General features: G+C 46.2%; 1 protein-coding gene across 14 annotated transcripts in view; it reads left to right on the forward strand.

The window, feature by feature from the left end:
• magi2a (membrane associated guanylate kinase, WW and PDZ domain containing 2a) overlaps positions 1-21402 on the forward strand; it is a 372559-nt gene extending 351157 nt beyond the window's left edge. For 8 of the 14 annotated variants that reach the window (XM_046297006.1, XM_046297011.1, XM_046297010.1 and 5 more), the window contains 10 exons: positions 4460-4501; positions 5152-5267; positions 5639-5831; positions 6669-6938; positions 7695-7880; positions 8358-8592; positions 11296-11548; positions 13243-13386; positions 15972-16110; positions 20094-21402. In XM_046297006.1, the coding sequence (XP_046152962.1) occupies positions 4460-4501; positions 5152-5267; positions 5639-5831; positions 6669-6938; positions 7695-7880; positions 8358-8592; positions 11296-11548; positions 13243-13386; positions 15972-16110; positions 20094-20914 (2399 nt within the window). In that variant the 3' untranslated portion in view covers positions 20915-21402. Of the gene's footprint in view, positions 1-4459; positions 4502-5151; positions 5268-5638; positions 5832-6668; positions 6939-7694; positions 7881-8357; positions 8593-11295; positions 11549-13242; positions 13387-15971; positions 16111-17267; positions 17379-20093 lie in introns of all 14 variants that reach the window. The other 6 variants (XM_046297017.1, XM_046297019.1, XM_046297020.1 and 3 more) reach the window with 6 other exon arrangements.
• Positions 21403-21477: the final 75 nt, after the last annotated feature.

Below are 21477 nucleotides of genomic sequence, written 5' to 3' on the forward strand. Positions count from 1 at the left end.
TGTGCAGGTTGATTGGTCTGTCAGACACTTTCCCTCAACTTATGGCAGGCAACAATGTAGTGCGCTGCCAACCCACAGCTCTCTGCACCCTCCCCCAACAGGACGGGTAGCCTTGAATAAGGGTTGAATAAGGGTTTCAAATTTGGGGAAATTATACTCTAATTGTTTTAGATTTTGGACATTTTGTCAGGAAATTCAGCTCCGTCTCAGGTTCTGCTGTTGTGTAGTGGTTGCACAGCCTTTCATCTACAGGGAGCCAGGTTTTCCTGTGTCTACCCTTCTCAATGGAAAGGCTGTGCTCACTGGGCCTGTACTTTGCCAAGGTTTTTCTAAGGTTTTGATCAGTAACCATGGTCAAATATTTAGCCAAGGTGTACTGTCGATTTAGGGCCAGATAGCACTGCATTTTGCTTTGTGTTTGTGCTTGTGTTTCCCAATAAGCAATATAGTTTTGTTTTGACTGTGTTGTAATTTGGTTTATCCTGATTGATTGGATGTTCTGGTCCTGAGGCTTCAGTGTGTTAGTAGAAGTTTGTGAACTCAGCCCCAGGACCAGCTGGATGAGGGGACTCTTTTCTTTGCTCAGCTCTTGGCATTGCAGGGCTTGGTAGTGATATGAGAGGGGTTCACTGTATTTTAGATGTTTCCGAAACTTAATTGTTCTTTTTTGAGTTTTTATTACGAGTGGATATTGGCCTAATTCTGCCCTGCATGCATTGTTTGTAGTTTTCCTCTGGACATGTAGGATACTCTTACAGAACTCTGCATGCAGGGTTTCAATGGGGTGTTTGTCCCATTTGATGAAATCTTGTTTTGCAAGTGGACCCCACACCTCGCTGCCATAAAGTGCAATTGGTTCAATGACATATTAAATTAGTTTTAGCCAAATTGTAATAGGTATTTCAATTTGAATTAGCTTTTTAATTGCGTTAGAATGCCCTGCGTGCTTTCTCTCTCAGTTCATTCACTGCCTCGTTAAGGTGTCCAGTTGAGCTTATTTTCAAACCTAAGTAATTGTAGTGTGTGCAGTACTCTATATATGTTGTACCAATTGAGAACTTTGGTCTAATTCCCTGAGAACTGGATCTTCTCTGGAAAATCATTATTTTAGTCTTTTTGGGGTTTACTGCCAGGGCCCAGGTCTGGCAGTACTGCTCTAGCAGGTCCAGGCTCTGCTGTAGGCCATGTGCTGTGGGTGACAGCAGGCATAGGTCATCTGCGAAGAGTAGGCATTTAACTTCTGAATTGTGGAGACTAATACCAGGGGCTGAGGATTTTTCTAGAATAGTGGCCAATTCATTGATGTAAATATTGAAGAGTGCAGGGCTCAGATTACAACCCTGACGAAGGCCCCGCGCCTGGTTAAAGAATTCTGTTATTTTCTTGTCAATTTTAATGCTGCACGTATTGCCAGTATACATTGATGTAATTATGTCATATGTTTTACACCCTACACCACTTTCAATAACTTTGTAGAACAGTCTTGTATGCCAAATAGAATCAATTGCTTTTTGGAAGTCAATAAAGCAAGCGTATATTTTGGTATTATTTTGGTGGACATGTTTATCTATCAGGGTGTGTAGGGTGTAAATATGATCAGTTGTGCGATGTTTTGGTATAAATCCAATTTGGCTTTTACTCAAGACATTGCGCTTTAGGAAGTTTAGAACTTACATTTATAATACTACAGAAAACCTTCCCCAGGTTACTGTTCACACAAATGCCTCTGTAATTGTTAGGGTCAGATTTTTCTCAATTTTTAAAGATGGGGTTATGAGTCCTTGATTCCAGAGGAATCAGGGAAATAACCTACACTCAGGATCAAATTAAACAGTTTTAATATAGCCAATTGAAATTTTGCACTAGTGAGTTTGCTCATCTCGTTTAGGATGCCATCAGGTCCGCATGCTTTTTTAAATTTGAGAGCCTGAAGTTTCTTAGAGCTCCTGGTCAGTAATTGGGGAGTCCAATGGATTTTGATTATCCTTTATGGCTTTTTCTAATCCATTCAACTTCCCATGAATTTGGCCTTTTTCTGCGTATGTGTCAATTTGACCGGTGTTGTAGAATGTTTTTTGAAATGGGTTGTCCATATGTCACCATTCTGTATCGCTAATTCCTCTTGTTTAGATTTTTTTGCCAGAAGTTGTTTGTGTTTATGGACTCCTCAATTAGTGTCAGCTGCTTGCTGCTTTTTTGGTTCTGAGTGTACGTTTATAGTTTTAAAGTCTCACAGTAATGAAGGTGTAATTCACCATTATTTGGGTCTCTGTGCCTTTGGTTGGATAGTGTTCAAAGTTTTTTCCTTATAATTTTACAATCTGCATCAAACCAGTTGTCATCTGTGGTCTTTTTTGGTTTGTTTGTTATCAATTTCAATTGTGCTTCTTTTGCCGTTTGCCTGAATATATAGTTTGTTTTTTACTGCTAGATTGATGCCTTCTTTATTGTGAGTGAATGTGGTATCCAGAAAGTTATCTAAGAGTGTTTGGATATTTTGGTTACAGGTTGCTTTCTGGTATTCTTCTGTGCTGTTTTGGGCCCATCTGTATGAGTTTCTGATGTTGTACAACTTACTGGGTGGTGAATGTGTGGTTGTTTCCATGTCTGTTCTTTTGAGGAACAACATAATTTGGCTGTGATCAGACAGAGGTGACAGAGCTGAGAGAGAAAATGTCAATGTCTGTGATCATATAGTCTACTGTACTGTGGCCAAGAGGTGAGCAGTAGGTGAATCTCCCCAACGAGTCCTCCCGTAACCTACCATTGACAAAGTACAGACCCAGGTCCCATCCGTTGTTGTTGACGATGCTGTCACTGTTGTTTCTATGGGGGAGATGAAGACAGTTAGAAACAGTATGGCCTGTAATAAAGCTGTCCCCTCGTGTACTCGTTAGATCAGGTTAGCTGAGCTCGATAGACCTCTCTCTCACTCTCACTCTCTTTCTTTGTAGCTTTCCTTTCTTTCTTTCTCTCTCTCTCTCTCTCTCTCTCTCTCTCTCTCTCTCTCTCTGTAGCTTTCATTTCTCTCCCTCTTTTTCTGTAGCTTTCCTCTCCCTCTCTCTATCTTCATTTCTCTCTCTTTCTCTCTCCCTCTCTTGGTCTCTTTCTCTCTCCCTCTCTCTCTCTCTCTTTTTCTGTAGCTTTCCTCTCCCTCTCTCTGTCTGCATTTTTCTCTCTTTCTCTCTCCCTCTCTCTCTCTCTGTTTCTTTCTCTCCTTTACTCTCCTTTAGTCCCGTGTTCAGTTTAGTGTTGCTTCCCTTCGTGTAACAAGCCCCCAAAGTGCAGTTCGCTGCTAGGCTACACTTGCAGACTGTTGGTCAGTCACAAGGCAACTTTTAGGAACACTTTCCTTGTTTCCCTCAGTGGTGTGGGAGTTCTAGGTCATGAACATTGGTATTTTTCAGTAACCTTATCTAACTAGGACTGTTCTCAATATAGCCGGGAGACCAATGCAGGCTGTTAGAGAAGAAAATGCACCCATACCTCACAACCATAGACAAGTCAGTGTAGCTTCCACTGAATGTTGATAAGGACACAGCTGGAAAATAATCATGCAGCAACAGGAAATATGTTATAATTCATGGAAAATAATGTAGGGGTTGATAAAACAATATATATTACAAACTTTAGAAGCCATTTTAAGCTTGAATACACTACAAGTTTATATTTCCTGCTGTGTAGGAAAATTATCAGCAACAAAAGAGTGATCAAATTAAGATCCTACATCTGTAATTAGATGCCTTTATTCTAGTAGGGAACCAAGAGACCCCATTGCATGTGAGAGAGCTGGAGTTGGATGGAGATTTATGAATTGTGTACTTTATGTAAACTGTAACACAGTCTGGAATATACCAAAATCATCCTCTGGCCAGCAAGGTCATTCTGTCCTTATCTTTTGCCAACATTTATGAGTATTTTTTTCCAGCAATCTTATTTAATATAAACTTAAAACACTGTATATGGGTTCCGTGGTAAGACTTTTCAGTCAGTCTCCTTATGTGTCATCCTCCACCTTTATTTCCTCAATGAATTCCTCTGGTATCCCAGCGGACACTGGTCTCCGTGATTAAACCTGCTGTAAATAGAGCCCATTTCTCATCACAGTCACTTTGACCCGCTCTACTTCATTTCATAGGAAAGGGTTTTCAGGGTAATGAATATCACTATGCCACAAATCATTCTGCTTTCCAGTAAAGGCCTGATTGCAGATGAGTTTCTGCTCCCGTAACAAATACTGTAAATAAAAAGCTGTATTACAAGCCCGAAGCACTTCTTTTCCACAGTGTAATGGATGATGTAGGAACTCTGTGCAGACAATGTGCTGAGGCAAGTCTTTTTCTGTCTTGCTCTAGTCTCAGTCTTTTTAGTAGTCTGCTCTGAGTGAGACAGTTGTAAGACAGTATGTGTGTTGTATTATTGTTTATGGGTGCTCCCTCAATCTCCCTCCCCCACACAGAGCCAGGCCTGCCACGGACCATCTTCTCTGTGGACCACTCAGGTATGTACGTTGGCCCTGAAGAAGACTGTCCACAGGCAGGAATAGGGATTATTCTAAATGGTCTTTTTTTAATGTATTTTTTAATGAAACCTTTAATTTAATTTGCCCAATACAGCCATTTTATATCAATATCAAATCATTTCTGGGTAACAAATAAGTGCCTTGCTGTAATAGATTTCCATTAAAATTGGCTTTTTAGCCCAAAAAACAATCTCACGCAAGACTTAAGCAAGAACTGACTGATTTGAGTGGAGAGGGGAAAACTGATAACTTGCTGTTATTGGCAGAGAAGTTTGGAACTCTCTTTGTTATTGGTCTATTAACCAATTTACCGCATTGATGCCACCATGGAAAGCCAAAACTCCCGCCCATGCAAACCTGCTGATTAGGGTCCTGTGTCGATTCTTTTCAACAAGCAACTACCAGGAAATAACACTGATTTTTTTTTTTAATCACACTTCAAAGTGTTAGTTCTATCAGGTGTTGTACAATATTATATAAAACACAGAAATAGCAGTGCCTTTAATTTAATGTGTTAACTTCCACAATATGTGATCAACAATCCTCTGGCTTCACATAAATTAGACATTAGACTGAGGGCACTCCAAGGTCAACACGTGTCACAGGTGTTGTCTGTTCCTTGACCCCAGGGGCAGAGTACCAGGAGGTGGAGGTCCACCTGAGGAGGCAGAAGTCCGGCTTCGGCTTCCGCATCCTTGGGGGAGACGAGGCGGGTCAGCCTGTGAGTCCGGACACCCGTGAGAAGGCTCGTATGAGATGGGCGTGGAACCCTGTCATTTTCTCCTCTCTAACCCACTACATGCATATCTAACCCTGAACCCTGACTGACTGAGAGACTGGTGATACTGCTGTGGATGGTTACTGGTTAATTGTCTGTAGAGTAACACTCAGCGCAAACATGGAGCCACGTATTTATTCATAAGCACCACTGACATAACAACCACTTACACATGTCATTTCACATAGAGTTACTCCCTGCATGTTTCTTGTCCACTTGACCATGGCTACATATCTTTTCAATGTAGTCCTTTTCTGAATCCAGCCCTTTGATCGGTCAACCGACTTTTTAACCCCTAGCTCTCCATGCGTTCTGATTGGTCTGGTTCCCATAAACAGATCCTGATTGGGGCCATCATAGAGAAGAGCCCTGCGGACAGAGATGGGCGCCTGCGGCCAGGCGATGAGCTCATCTTCGTGGACGGGATCCCGGTGGCGGGGAAGCCCCACCGCTACGTCATCGACCTGATGCACGGCGCCGCCCGCAATGGACAGGTCAACCTCACCATCAGGAGGAGGCTACAGGGCCCAGGTGAGAATATGGGAGGGGACAGATCTAGGATCAGTTTACTGAAAACTCCTAATCCTAATCATTAGGGAGGAAAACGGAACTCTGACCTTAGATCATCCTCTAGGGTCAAATTCATCCTACTCCAAGAAGGCCTGATAGTCTTCCTTTCTCTGGCCTTATGTGGAGTCCGGCTGTTGTATTGTACCTTGAATTGTAGAGCTGCAGCCTGCTGTGTGAGAGCCTGCTGTGTGATGAGTGTAGCAGCCCTCTACACACACCTTCCCCCCTCAGATCCCCCCATTCCCTTATGTCAGCTTACGCTCCGGCTGCCTTTGGTGCCTGGGGAGGAGAGCACAGCCACCCTGGTGAGATCCCGTCTCCCCTCCTCTGTCTCCCTCTTCTCCTTCCGTCTCCAGTCATGAAAGGCTGTCTGTCTCATCCGTGTCGTCCGTGGTCTTGCCTTTCATCCCTCGAACGTTTGATTCAAAGTAACACTTTTGGAGGTGTCAAGACTCTTGTCTCTCCTAGAGGTCTCACTGTCTTCAGTTCAACCTTGATCATTGAAGGAGATGTAATGAATTCTAACATGACATCTTGGTTTTGAGGGAGTCTTAGTTCTTAGCGATTGTATCTACAGATATCTTCAATGGAGGTTTTCTTTTGCATTAAAAAGATCTTTGGATGCTGCAATACAGCTGATGAGGTGTGAGAGAAACCATGACCTTTCTCTGATCTGATAGCCAGTCCAGACAGGGCCTGTCTTTGTCCATTGATGAGTGCTGTGCTGCTTTGCTGGGCTGCGGTGTGGTGGAGAGCAGAGCAGAGCAGGTTAACTCAGCTCTCTGTTACCCCCCACAGGAGAGCCGTGTCCAGAGAACGGCCGCAGCCCCGGCTCTGTGTCCACCCAGCACAGCTCCCCACGCAGCGACTTCACCAATGTCACTTATCCTGGCAACGACGCAGCCCCACCCACTGACGCCATGGGTACAGGTAGCACCACAGACGGAGAGCCGACCTCCAGCGTGCAGCAGCCACCGAGTGATGTCATTATCCACCGCAAGGAGAGTGAAGGGTTTGGATTCGTCATCATCAGCTCGCTCAACCGGCCCGAGACCGCCACCGCCATCAGTGAGTGCTGCTCTGTGTGTGAGTGTGTGAGTGAGTGCTGCTCTGTGAGTGAGTGTGTGAGTGAGTGCTGCTCTGTGAGTGAGTGAGTGAGTGAGTGAGTGAGTGAGTGAGTGAGTGAGTGAGTGAGTGAGTGAGTGAGTGAGTGAGTGAGTGAGTGAGTGAGTGAGTGAGTGAGTGAGTGAGTGAGTCATTGATTGTCCATGGGTTGTTTACATTACAATGTACTGCCTTATGGCAATTTCACCTTAAAAGGGAAGGCTTCACATATTACTATGGTCTTGAGTTTTAATGCATTTTAGTCCAGCAGATACGGCCGTTCCAAGCAGAGAAAACCAAATCCATTTTGACAAAAATTTCTGAGAGGAAGAGGTCTGCGAAGAGGTCACAACTATATAAAAAAAATGTACCACCTCTATTTTTGAACCATGTACTCCTCCTCTAACCATCCCGTCTCAATTCCAAATGGTTTCCTGACTGTATCAATCCCTCAGATCTGAGGTAGCTAGGCTCCAGTACGCCGCGTTGCCTTTTAGTGCCCTGCCCACACTCGCCGTGCAGACAGCCAGCTGTCTTACATAAGATGAGAGGGGGCGGGAGAAATGTGAAAAGAGCGAGCAACATAGATAGAAAGAAGAGAGGGAGAGATGGAAAGAAAGCATCCAACCAGTAAGATTAGCCTGAACTCATCCTCAACTAACCATATCTGTGTGTCTCTCACTCTGTGTGTATTGTCCTCCACCTCTCCTCCCATCCCAGACGTGCCCCATAAGATTGGGCGTATCATCGACGGCAGCCCGGCGGACCGCTGTGGCAAACTGAAGGTGGGTGACCGCATCCTGGCGGTGAACAGCCAGTCCATCATCAACATGCCCCACGCCGACATCGTTAAGCTCATCAAGGACGCCGGCCTCAGCGTCACCCTCCGGATCATACCACAGGAAGGTGAGTGAGACGGGGGACGGGACGGACGACAATGGTCACTAGACTGGAGATAATGGGGGGACCAAGGGGTCAGCAGAGAACTGTATACTGTAGATGTGGGGGGATTTTCAGGGACTGTTGTTAAAACTGTTTGTCATCTTAAATGCAGCACGTTGTCTTACTGTACAGACCGTTTTACATCCATTTTTTAAAGGAGGTTGTTCAATCTCTGGCTAAGGCATAATTTGTGTGGATCAGCGAGTGATATGTCTGTTTGGGAGAACTGTCTAGTGAGTCAGTTTCTGTCACCATCTTCTAATGCTTCATGGGTGTTTCTTGGTAATGCGAGCATCTACTGTAGATTAGAGCATTGTACTGACAGTTCTTTGAAGTAGATGCACCGTGTATTATGTTAATGTGGCTCTGTTAGCATAGTCTAAACTGTGGTGTGTATCTATCTGTCACTGTGTCTGACACTTCTGTCTGTCTGTGTTTCAGAGCTGAGCCCGTCAGCCCCTAGCTCACAGAAACAGAGCCCAGCAGTGACCCAACAGCACAGTCCTCAGGCCCAGCCCAGTCCCACCGTGGGCCAGCCCAGCCCTGCTGTCACCCAGCCCAGCCCTGCTGTCACCCAGCCCAGCCCTGCAGTCACCCAGCCCAGCTCCCTGACCCACCAGAGCCCCATCACACAGACCCCAGCCCCCCCACCCCAGATCTACACCCACGACAGCAGGTACGGCAACCGGATGGTCACACACACACACACAGACGCACACTGCTTAAAAACACACCCGCCAATCCATAGCACCCAGCCCAGTTCTAAATATTGGTCCGCCAGGATAGGGCCATAATTTACACAAGCATTTCGCTAAACCCACAATAACTTCTGCTAAATATGTGTGTGACCAATATCATTTGATTCAATTTAAGACGTGCAGCATTTGAGTGCTCTATCATTTCCTATATAGTGAAATGGTTTAAGATAGTTGATCATGTAATCTTTAGGGCTTCCTCAGTATTGTACTGTCTGCTGGTCCCAATGCTGTGGAAGTCCCAGATATCTTATACAGCACAGTAGTATCTTTTTTAAATATTTTTTATCTCTGGGGTAAAAGCACTATTCCTAAGGGAATTACAGGTGAGAGCGAGGTATTCTCTCCCTGTCTCCAGTTTGTTGTATAACATCACTTAACTCTTACGGACTCCTGAATTATTAACCTAAATAGCTTCTTTATAGACCTACGCTGAATATTTCATCAAGCTCTTACAGGGGGCCCGAAGTGTACCCTGTCATTGTCCTTTCTCTCCTGCTCTGGAGAATTCCCAAACTCTCTGAGTACTCTTATTTATTGCCAACTCTGTAAAAGACTGAGTGTCTTTTCGTGTGGTTCAAAAAAAGGATTTCACTTACCACCACTAGAGTCTTGTCTCAAAGGTGGTTTGATTGTAACAAACAAGGTATTTCTAAATAACTTAGAATTTGACATGAATTGGTTCAGAGAGCATTACCATTACTCATTACATTCATATGAAATGCTTGTAGTGTTAACCCACTGGGCACACTACATCATTTCAACGTTGATAATTAGGTCATATTTAGTTGAGAACTTGATCAATGAGACGACAACATACTATATATTCACCCACTCAAAAAGACATCCAAAAGTTAGTTCAACTGGGCATTCAACCATCGAAAAAAGCACAACCAAATTCCAATTCCAAAACAATGTCAGATTTTTGGTTTAGTTTTCACTGAAATGCCTCACTGCGCTTTCAACCATTTAAAAGCACAGCAAAGTTCGAATGGGAATACAATGCCAGATATTTAGTTTATTTATACAACACACAATGAATGAAACTGTGTTTCATCTAATAGCAGAACCAAATGACCTGGATTGCAGTTGAGATTACCTGTTAAATACATGGTGCTGTTCAAGGTGCTGCACAAGGTGCTGCACAGATTATTTCAGTAATAGTAAAGATCTCCAGAGACCTGCGACAACCTATTCGTGCTATCTAGAACATGCATGTTTTATAAGAAGGATTTTAGAGTTTCTCAACCTCAATGTGGCCAAGTTTGTACGATAGCCTTAATTTAGGCTATATTCAATTGTTTGGTTGACATATCAACATTTAAATGAGATGTATCTACTGATTGCATAGTTCCATCTGAGCCACTGGCTTAATCCCATTCTTTAACTTATATTTTTGGTTGATTTAGAGACATGAATCCAACATATCATTTGTTAAACTTGTCAACAAGTTTATATGCTATTCATTGTTTATTGTTTTTGTGTTTGATTTTCAACATAACAATAAAAGTTAAAGAATAGGACTCATTCAAATCAAACTTTAAATGCACTTTAAATAAAGTTGGATTGGATTTAGTCCTATTCTTTAACTTTGATTGTTGTGTTAATTTACATATTTCGTTGAGATGGAGACACGAATCCAACATATCAATGATTAATTTGTAGACAATCTGTAATTAAAGCCAGACTAAGTCAATGGCACATATGGAACAGTGCGGCGGTTGGGTTGTGTATCGGAGGACGCATGACTTTCAACCTTCGTCTCTCCCGAGCCCGTACGGGAGTTGTAGCGATGAGACAAGATAGTAGCTACTAAAAATAAGAAAAATTGGATACCACAAAATTGGGGCCAAAAAGGGGTCAAATTCCACAGAAAAAAACACACACAGAAAAAAAAGAGACATCTCCTTCAAACGTTGACATTTGGTTGTGTTGACAACTAAACACAATTCAATATCACTAAATATCATTCCATTTAAAATCAACCAGTGCTTGAAACCCTGGGCCCTGAAACCCTATTGTATTGTCTATTTATAGATGAATTCTGGGTTGAATTGAAACAATGGCTGTCGATGACTTTGCAAATGCTATATAAGCCGAAATAGTCTCATTGATGTTATATGAGTGATAAAGTATGGTCACGTGTCATTTTCTCTGTGAAACCTTCCCTTTGGAATGACTTTGATAGCAACAGCAAATCTATTTAGTTTTTAAGTGAGATCTCAAAACAATCATTCTCAAGATAGCATCATGGTAATAGTCACTGATAAATATCATATCTAAGCAGGGTGGGGCTTGGTTAAAACCCTAGGTGGGAGACTAAAGGGTAGCTGTAGATATATAAATTCTCCAGTAGGAGGTGCTGCCCAGCCTGTTGTTTTGAAGAGCTGAACGCTGTTTTAAAGGTACTAATTCAACATAGGTATGTCTACGTTGAATTGTGGTTACCATGACACCATCATCTACGTGGTTGAAATTCCACCCTCAAAACAGCAGTTTACATTGATTACGTTTTTCAAATCCAATGTATTTGACAATAAATTGACAAATTACGTTGTAACAACGTTGATTCAACCAGTTTATGCCCAGTGGGAAATTTTCCTTTAACTTGATTGGTTGGTTAGTTACAGGTCAGAGGTGAAAGCGAGGCAGGATGTAAAACCGGACATCCGTCAGCCTCCATTCACAGACTACAGACAGCCCCCGTTGGACTACAGACACCCTCCTGTAGCAGACTACCGCCAGCCACCCACCCTGGACTACAGACACCCTCCTCTGATGGACTACAGACAGCTGTCCACTGACCCCAGGCACTTCCCTATGCCTGTGCCCCACGACTACAGACAGATCCAGCCACAGATGCCACAAGTCTACCAGGTTAGATACTTTACTCATCAATACAATATTGACCTGTGATGTCTGAAAATGTACATTTTGCTTTTATTATAAGCATGTAAAGCCGTCAAAAATGGGTCTCCCAGGTGGCGCAGCGGTCTAAAACAGTGCTGGAAGCGTCACTACAGACAACCTGTTTCGAATCCCGACTGTATCACAACCGGCCGTGATTGGGAATCCCATAGGGCGGTGCACAATTGGCCCAGCGTCGTCCGAGTTTGGCCGGTGTAGGCCGTCATTGTAAATTAGAATTTGTTCTTAACTGACTTGCCTAGTTAAATAAAGAATAAAATAAATACATTCAACTGAAATATATGGGCATTGACACGCAAGAAACAGTAGTTCAGGCAGAGAGGTTAATGAGGAAGATGTGGTAATTCTAGCCTGGTTAAACTAGACTGAACGCTGCACTTGAGTTAAACAATGGTGAGCGCAGCATTCAGTCTGGTTTAACCAGGCTATATTAATACACATGGCCATTAGCTTTTGTGATGATGACTGATGCCCTTCCCCTCCTCCCTGGTTCTTACTGCCTGTTGTCTGAATGTGTCCTGCTCCTTCCCCTCCTCCCTGGTTCTTACTGCCTGTTGTCTGAATGCGTCCTGCTCCTTCCCCTCCTCCCTGGTTCTTACTGCCTGTTGTCTGAATGTGTCCTGCTCCTTCCCCTCCTCCCTGGTTCTTACTGCCTGTTGTCTGAATGTGTCCTGCTCCTTCCCCTCCTCCCTGGTTCTTACCGCCTGTTGTCTGAATGTGTCCTGCTCCTTCCCCTCCTCCCTGGTTCTTACTGTCTGTTGTCTGAATGTGTCCTGCTCCTTCCCCTCCTCCCTGGTTCTTACTGCCTGTTGTCTGAATGTGTCCTGCTCCTTCCCCTCCTCCCTGGTTCTTACTGCCTGTTGTCTGAATGTGTCCTGCTCCTTCCCCTCCTCCCTGGTTCTTACTGCCTGTTGTCTGAATGTGTCCTGCTCCTTCCCCTCCTCCCTGGTTCTTACTGCCTGTTGTCTGAATGTGTCCTGCTCCCCCCTCCTCCCTGGTTCTTACTGCCTGTTGTCTGAATGTGTCCTGCTCCTTCCCCTCCTCCCTGGTTCTTACTGCCTGTTGTCTGAATGTGTCCTGCTCCTTCCCTCCTCCCTGGTTCTTACTGCCTGTTGTCTGAATGTGTCCTGTTCCTTCCCCTCCTCCCTGGTTCTTACTGCCTGTTGTCTGAATGTGTCCTGCTCCTTCCCCTCCTCCCTGGTTCTTACTGCCTGTTGTCTGAATGTGTCCTGCTCCTTCCCCTCCTCCCTGGTTCTTACTGCCTGTTGTCTGAATGTGTCCTGCTCCTTCCCCTCCTCCCTGGTTCTTACTGCCCCTGAATGTGTCCTCCTCCTCCCTGGTTCTTACTGCCTGTTGTCTGAATGTGTCCTGCTCCTTGTGTCCCCCTCCTCCCTGGTTCTTACTGCCTGTTGTCTGAATGTGTCCTGCTCCTTCCCCTCCTCCCTGGTTCTTACTGCCTGTTGTCTGAATGTGTCCTGCTCCTTCCCCTCCTCCCTGGTTCTTACTGCCTGTTGTCTGAATGTGTCCTGCTCCTTCCCCTCCTCCCTGGTTCTTACTGCCTGTTGTCTGAATGTGTCCTGCTCCTTCCCCTCCTCCCTGGTTCTTACTGCCTGTTGTCTGAATGTGTCCGGCTCTTTCTCCAGGACTTTGACTTCTTCACCGTGGAGCTGGAGAAGAGTGTGAAGGGGTTTGGCTTCAGTATCCGTGGAGGGAGGGAGTACAAGATGGACCTGTTTGTCCTGCGACTGGCCGAGGACGGACCCGCCATCCGCAACGGGAGGATGAGGGTAGGCTGATGACGATGTCACATCCTGCGCTGAACTAACACTTCCCCTCAACATACTTACAGTAGCTTCTCTCCCAACGCTGGTTTAGTGGGATATTAATAATAAATCTTTGCTAGTCTTAATTGTCTGATGATTATCTTGGCAGCAAATTTCCATTTTAAGCCCTGGAAGAAAATAATCTGCTAATGCAGTGTGGCTGAGTGTGTGAAGGATTTGGGACGTTTTGACACCTGCTGGGTTAGTGGGTTTACTGGCAGTAGAAACGTTTCTCTAGTCAATAATACATTAGGTACTATGAACATTCTGATGAATAATTAAAGGATGGCCGCTTTTAACCATGAATAGTTTTCAACTTTTGTCCGTTTCGTAATGTTCTCTTCAGGGATAGTGGGTACTATCTGCCGGTCACCATCTGTTTAACAACAACAAAAAGACAATTATTTTCTAAATTGACGTTCAAATGTAGCACTCTTTGTAAAAAGATGCCGAGCGTGCCAAGCTTTTAGTTTTTCCCCAAGTTCACACCTTCCTTCCATCACCTCTGTCAAAGTATGAGTCACTCTCTCTCAACAGCTGTATATGTTCTTGTAGCCTGCTATGTTCATCCAGGGTGACTCTGATCACTTTATGGCGTAAAAGATACAGAAATCTCACTTTACTTTTCCGATATCAAAGAGTACATTATAAGTCTGTCATAGCAGTTGTTCTATATCTCCTAAAGTATCTTGATCGTCTCCTACCCGTCACACTTTTCTCTCTGCCCAATCTCCCTAGTGTGGGCCAATAGCGTTCATTATCTGTAATGAACCTGTCAGAGATGTGTGTAAAACGGCCCGTAGGAATACTACTCTCACTCCGCCACGGCGAGGTAAATGCAGCTCGGCGGGCCCAGGCCCAAACCCATCGACTGGGGATGAGGGATAGCTAGCGGTCCTCGTCTCTCCCGCGCCCGGGCCGGTATTGTGATTTATCCTTCAGTAATCACAGTTTTAAAGGCCCACTCAAACTCTGCAGTCCGCCACACACAGGCCCAGTTTGAACTCTGATCATGGGGAGATGAATGGTCGAGGGGGAAAGGTAGGATCATCTAACACCGCTGTTGAAATGAACTGGGATGGGCCGGCCGGCTGGCTATATAGTATAATACTTTTTACACGACTAAGGCTCAGGCTCTGGTCAAAAGTGCACTATATAGGCAATAGGGTGCTGTTTCAGACACAGCCTTAGTAAGCTTGGCTGGACTCGAGATGGCATCTAGAGGAGAGACAATCCAAGGATAACCATGCTTCATCTGGAGGTCATACTACTGCTGTTGGCTTGGGGTTCAATTCTCTCATCCACACCCAGTCACTTCCCATCCATTTAAAGGGGAATGACTCAGGCCGGCCTTAGCCATTCACAAACTGTCAGAAGGTGTAGATGGACGGGCTGCCCAGCTCCGCTCAGATCAGCCTAATAACTCTTAATGACTCCCCTTCTCTCTCTGTTGCCGGGCGGATTCTCTCTCCTCAGCTTTCAAATTACTTCCACTATTAGCCGAGGACTTTTCCATTTGTTACAGTAATTGGTTTATACATTTGGCACCGCAGCACGTGGTCTCCTACACTATCAGTCAAGAGGGCACTGGTCCCAATTCCCAAGTGAAGGAAGTGTGTTAGTGAGATCCTTCAGGGGATATGCCTGTACAATGGGCCTCCGACCTTGATGTTGTAGTCATAGAGAGGTCACAACCTTTTCACTGTAGTGCTAGAAGGGAGGTGTAGTCTAATTAGTGAAATGAATAGGTTACTACCAGGTCTTCAGCTGCTAATGTCCTGGGTCATATTCATTAGGAATACGTTTTGCAACAGATATCGTAAACAACTGTTTCTTATTGGACGGATTCAGGAACACCCTCCTTGTTTCAGTCCATTTTCTTCCGTTTGGTACGTAATGAACAAAGCCCAGGACATTGGTATTCAGGTATCCTCTTTAGTCTCAGCCCCCCTGCAGGGAAGAGTCTGTCTGCCATAATTCAATCTAAATGACATTATAAAACGGGCTGCAGGAATTAATGACAACTGACACCACATTCATGAGTGCTAATTCTGATTAGCGCTTTACACTGGCCGCTCTGATCCCTCTGCACCACTATGATTTATAGATACACATTGATCCTAATAAATTGTGATCCACAACAAATTTGCCTCGTTAATTTTGTGCTTTAATACGTAGTGTGTGTGCTTATCTCAGAGGCCTGCCAATAAATAATTGCGTTGGGGGTTGCGGCAGTGTGTGCCAGCGTTCTTCCATAATTTGTTCATCTAATCAGGGAATTGGTGTGAACTTGCCACGCAATGTAACGCATGTTTATATAACACAAGGTGCTCAGTGGGTTGGTGATTTAGAGGTTACTGTCACAGTGGTCAATTGTCTATTGTCTGTGCAGTTTCTGCATGGCAACAGGATTTCATGCACATACACACACAAACAGCGGGGACACTATCTATCTATCTATCTATCTATCTCTCTATCTATCTCTCTATCTATCTATCTACAGTATTGCTCTCTCTCTCTCTCACTGTGTTGTCTCTTCTCCTCTCCAGGTAGGGGACCAGATCATTGAGATCAATGGGGACACCACCAGGGACATGACCCACACCCGGGCCATCGAGCTCATCAAGTCAGGGGGCCGGCGGGTGCGTCTGCTCCTGAAGAGAGGCACAGGGCAGGTCCCAGAGTATGGTGGGTTTCCATTCTGTCCCTCGAACCCTGTTGTTTACCCCTCCCCAGACCAAGGCTAATCCAGCTGTAACACACTCAAATACACCTGCTTACCTTCTAACACTATAATCACATTTTAAAAGTCACACACACACACTTCTAAAATGATTACGTCTATAGGTTATTCTTTACTCTGGCCTCCCGAGTGGCGCAGTGGTCTAAAGCACTGCATCGCAGTGTTGTGGAATCACTACTGCCTGGGATTGATCCTAAGATGCAGTGTGGAAATCGTACAATTGGCCCAGTGTCGTCCGGGTTAGGGGAGGGTTTGGCCCAGCGTCGTCCGGGTTAGGGGAGGATTTGGCCCAGCGTCGTCCGGGTTAGGGGAGGGTTTGGCCCAGCGTCTTCCGGGTTAGGGGAGGGTTTGGCCCAGCGTCGTCCGGGTTACGGGAGGGTTTGGCCCAGCGTCGTCCAGGTTACGGGAGGGTTTGGCCCAGCGTCGTCCGGGTTAGGGGAGGGTTTGGCCCAGCGTCGTCCGGGTTAGGGGAGGGTTTGGCCCAGCGTCGTCCAGGTAAGGGGAGGATTTGGCCCAGCGTCGTCCGGGTTAGGGGAGGGTTTGGCCCAGCGTCGTCCGGGTTAGGGGAGGGTTTGGCCCAGGGTAGTCCTGGTTAGGGTATGGTTTGGCCCAACGTCATCTGGGTTAGGGGAGGGTTTGGCCCAGGGTTGTCCAGGTTAGGGGAGGGTTTGGCCCAACGTCGTCTGGTTTAGGGTTTGGCCGGGGGGGCTTTACTTGGCTCTTCGCGCTCTAGCGACTCCTTGTGGCAGACCGGGCGCCTGCAGGTGAACTGTGTTCAAGCTCGGTTTGGCGGGTCATGTTTCGGAGAACGCATGCCTCGACCTTCGCGTCTCCCGAGCCCGTTGGTGAGTTGCAGCGATGTGGCAATTTCGTAATCACGAAATTGGGTAGAAAATGGGCTAAAAATTACAAAAAACATTAACTTTATAACTCTGCTTATGTCTGGCATGCCTATCTTCTCATGTAGATATTTTCTTCACCCATAGCAATGTCTTTCTCTCTACTTAATACTTTAACACTGATAAACTTGTCTTTCTCTTGACTAACAATAGTGTAACTCTTCCTTTCAAGGCGTCTGGTTTAACCCTAATGATTGGTATAGGTTGTTACTCCCCTTTCCTTAGGAATGGTACCTTCCAGTCTCTCCATGTGCATGAAAAGTGACAAGCATGGCTCCCCCTATTTCTTCCTAATGGGCCACTCTAAAGACACGGTTTGTGACGATCTGCATGTTCCAGTCTAATTCTACTTGGTGTCGTGGTTTGTGGTGCGGTGTATTTTTGTGTGCCCATGCCATGTGTTGCAGCTGTGACTTCCTGGTCAGAACACACTGGCTCCTCCTCTCCACTTCAATCACAGTGACATCAACCTAGTTCCTCAGCTATTAGGGCTTTCAAGACAACTGGGGGGAAACGAGGTCAAATCATGACGTCACTGATCTTCAGGTCGGAAATTCTGAGCTTTATAAAGATGCCAGAGTTTGACTGTTCCAAACTAATTTTCCCAGGGTCTTGAACGTGGCATATGTCCACATGGTCATCAGGCCAGCCCAATGGAAATATTATACTGTATGTACACACAATAATACATATTACACATTTAGAAAGATCCATGAACCAACTTTTACAAAATAGCGATTCAAACTGACAGCCACTATCGTCTAGATAGATTAGTCAGAAATATATAGGCAGACTATTTCCTGTGATAAAATCCCACCGCGGTGCACACTGAGGCCCCTAACAGACATTTATGTCCCCAGCACCTCAGGGAATGACAGCACCTAGCGGCCCTCGTGGTAATAAATCGTGATGTGTCAGACTCTCCCTTGGCCTCTGTAACGGAGAGTCACACTCCCGGCCTGTGGGTAGTGAGTTAGCGCTGAGGCTAGCACTGCACATGACTTTTCCAAAGCCAGCCAAGGCCTCCACTGTGAAATACAGTCATCAGCACTTAGCTTTGGCAGGTGACCAGGGTCTTTAGACATAGGAAATAGTATTGTCTGTCTCCATCTTCACTGCTAGGAGACTTCTGATTTCCTCTCCCAGTCGGGGACTCTCCCAGGCCATTTATGACAGAGATTTTTAGTTATCTATTTCTGTCTCTCCCTCCCTCTCTCTCTCTCCCTCCCTCTCTCTCTCTCTCTCTCTCCCTCTCTCTCTCTCTCTCTCTCTCTCTCTCTCTCTCTCTCCTCCCTCTCCTCTCTCTCTCGCTCCCCACCCCTTCTCTCTCTCCTCTCTCTCCCCTCCCTCTCTGTCTCGCTCCCCACCCCTCTTTCTCTCTCCCTCTCTCTCTCCCCCCTTTCCTCCATCAGAAAGGGTTTTTCTATTACCTGCCCGCGGGTGACATAAAGCTGTGAAATACGCACCATGAGCCCATTACACTGTCAGCCAGAGGACGCCATATTAAATCACCAGCGTCACTTTTCATATCAACTATCAACCTGTGTGTTCTGGGCAAAGCAGTCACATAAAAGTGGAATAGCCATTTGTAACATGGATGTGGGGGATTGTGTGGATACGTAGATGTTTCACAGGCCTAGGTTTATCTGTATACTGAGAGGATGTAGTATTTATGGAGCTTGATGCACTGCTTCGGAGTATTTAACTACATTTTGCAAAGCGGCTCTGTATTTTCAGCTAGTTTATACAGTACTTTGCAGAGGAAACAGAATTCAAAGCTTATAAAAACTGCATCCTGATGAAGTAATGAAGTGGAATAAAAAACGGTTGCCACATTTAGTACCACACAATATGATACTATGTGTGTGCACGCGTGCATGACGTTTGTGAGTATGTGGAAGTGTGCATGCTGTGTATTGTGTGGGTGTATTAGTGCATGTGTACTTGTGTCCCCTTATACAGAGTAGAGTACTAGAGTGTGGAGGTTGTTTTAAGGTTGTATCCAGTCAGCAGGGCCCCCACCCCTTAGAACAAACAGAGCCGTATCCAAGGTGACAGCAGTCATTAGCTCAGCACACATACTCCCTCCCACAATCCTATTGGGCCACACAGCCTCCACAGGAGATGGTTCATCACTTCAATACACCAAGCAGTGTCTGATGGGTAGGAGAATGAGCTGGTGTGAAATGTCCAGGGTTTCAGAGCGCAACAGGCACCTGCATCGACTGTGAGCCTGCTCACTGAGCTATCTCCAATCACCAGACCTCCCTAGCTGGTCTGGGAGTCCATCTAGTCTGTAATGAGGCCTCATGGAGCTAGCCTAGCCTCCCTCTTTCCCCCTGCTAGTTAGACGATTGGCGCTAGCCTCCCTGGAGGCTTCCCTGCCTGCCTGTTTGTGAATGATAACCCTGGGACTGCTAGCTTAGCGATGCAGAGAGAGAAGCTAACAGGCCTTGTGAGCTGCAGCAGCCTCTCAGGAGAAGGTAGAGCTCTCTAGGTTTAGCCACTACCGTGGTTACTCAGCCCAGAGCACCGGTGGGGAGTCTCGAACCCCCAGGTTCTCTCCCGAGCCAGGCTGAAGCACTGCCTGATTCAGCACATCATCCATTCCATTAAACCTGTTTTGTGATTTTTCTGTCCACTTCTTAGAAGTGCTGAGGCTTTAAAGGGAGCTAGGGAACTGAGATGTATGCTGCCTAAAAGTGAACTTGCAGTGTGTGACTTATAGGAGTGAAGTGATATTTCACTTGCAGCCCATACCACAAAGACTGGGTTTGATTGTTGTGATTGCTACAATATGGCTGCTGTCATCCATGTAGACTAGAGGTGTGTTTTTTGGCTTGGTGTGTGTTGTTTGGTTAAAGCTATAGATTCATAGATATTTTCTATGGGGCGAACTTCCACTTAAGTCAACTTTTCACTCAGTCTCCCATTGACATCCATGCATGACTAAGTAAATGGAAGGTAGGATTCGGCGCTGACTGTTAAGACTATCCTTTCCCATGTCTAACTGTGTGTTTGTGCCCCAGCAGACAGTACCTCCCCCTGGGATGCACGCCCTTCAGCCTCCCCAAGTCTGTCGGAAGTAGCCCTGCCCCCAGACACTCTGACCATGCCATCGCCCTCATCTCATCTGACCCCGCCCCAGCAGCCCCCAGGCCCCGACCTGGCTCGCCTGCCACCGCAGGAGGTCCCGTGGGAGCCGGCGGCGCAAGAGAGCAGGAGGGTGGAGCGCTCCCAGAGCCCCCGGAAGGCCTCGACCGAGCCGCATAATCCGGATCAGACCGGCCACGGGAGGAGGGACCGCGACCAGCCCAGTGGGAGTGGTTGCAGTAGTGGGAGGGCCAAGCAGAAGGAAGGTGGCAGGTCCACCTGCAGAGGGAGCGGCCCCAAAGACGGAGGGCCGGTGGGGAGGGATGAGCTGCTACCTGGGGGAGGGGAGCCCAAAAGCTCCTCCAGGGGGAGGTCTAAGGAGAGGATAGCTGGGGAGAGCAGCAGCACGTCCCACGGGAAAAGAGAACCCACACAGTCCCCGACGAAAAACTCCCAGCCCTCATACACAAACTCTAACGGGAACGGCGGCAGCGGTGCTGGTACTCAGAGCGGCAGCAGCAGTCACCCAGACGTTAGTGTCGGGCATCAGGGGGAGCCGGGGCAGGAGAAGCCCAGACCCAGAGAGGCAGAGAGGGGCCCTGGAGAGACCCGGCCCTGCCGCCCCACCAAGAGCACTGGCAGTGGCAGCGCAGCAGCAGGTAGGAAGGCCACCGTGTCCCCTGGGCCCTGGAAGATCCCCGGCTCTGACAAGCTGCCCAGCACCCTGCGCTCGGGCACGTCCACTGTGAGCAGATAACACCTTGGAGTATACCCACTACCAGACCCCCAGGCCGGGCTACACTAAGCCTGGCTAGCCCCTTCATTGTCTCCCCTCGCCCTGCCTCCCCTACCCCACCCTCTAGACCTCAGATGTAAAGGGGGGTTCCTCCATGCGTTTTTAGAGAACCATTTTTATTTATATTGTACTCTAAATTATTTTGAGAGATATTTTACACCGACCACCTTAAGAACTGGAAAGCATCCACTTAAAAATTCAAAACAAGAAGAAACCAAGCAGAATGTGTGTAGCGTGACGGGATCCTTGAGCAGTGTTAAGGGGTTCGAATACAGGAAGTTCATTTGGAAGTGCTCAAATCCCCACAGCACTCCAGTCCAGGACGTACATGCAAATTGAACCACTCACCGATTGGTTGACTGTGACACTGCAGTTATTTTATACAACGGAGTCTATTTTATGAAAAGGAATGTTGAAGAGGGGTTGCCTGTTTTTGTGTATTTTGAAAAGAGAGAATGAAAACCAGAACTAGAAAAAGAGTATACGCATTAATGGAACTTTGCCTTAAATAAGAGACTGTACGA

The sequence above is a fragment of the Oncorhynchus gorbuscha genome, linkage group LG14 (assembly GCF_021184085.1).
Source record: "Oncorhynchus gorbuscha isolate QuinsamMale2020 ecotype Even-year linkage group LG14, OgorEven_v1.0, whole genome shotgun sequence".
Classification (NCBI taxonomy): Eukaryota; Metazoa; Chordata; class Actinopteri; order Salmoniformes; family Salmonidae; genus Oncorhynchus; species Oncorhynchus gorbuscha.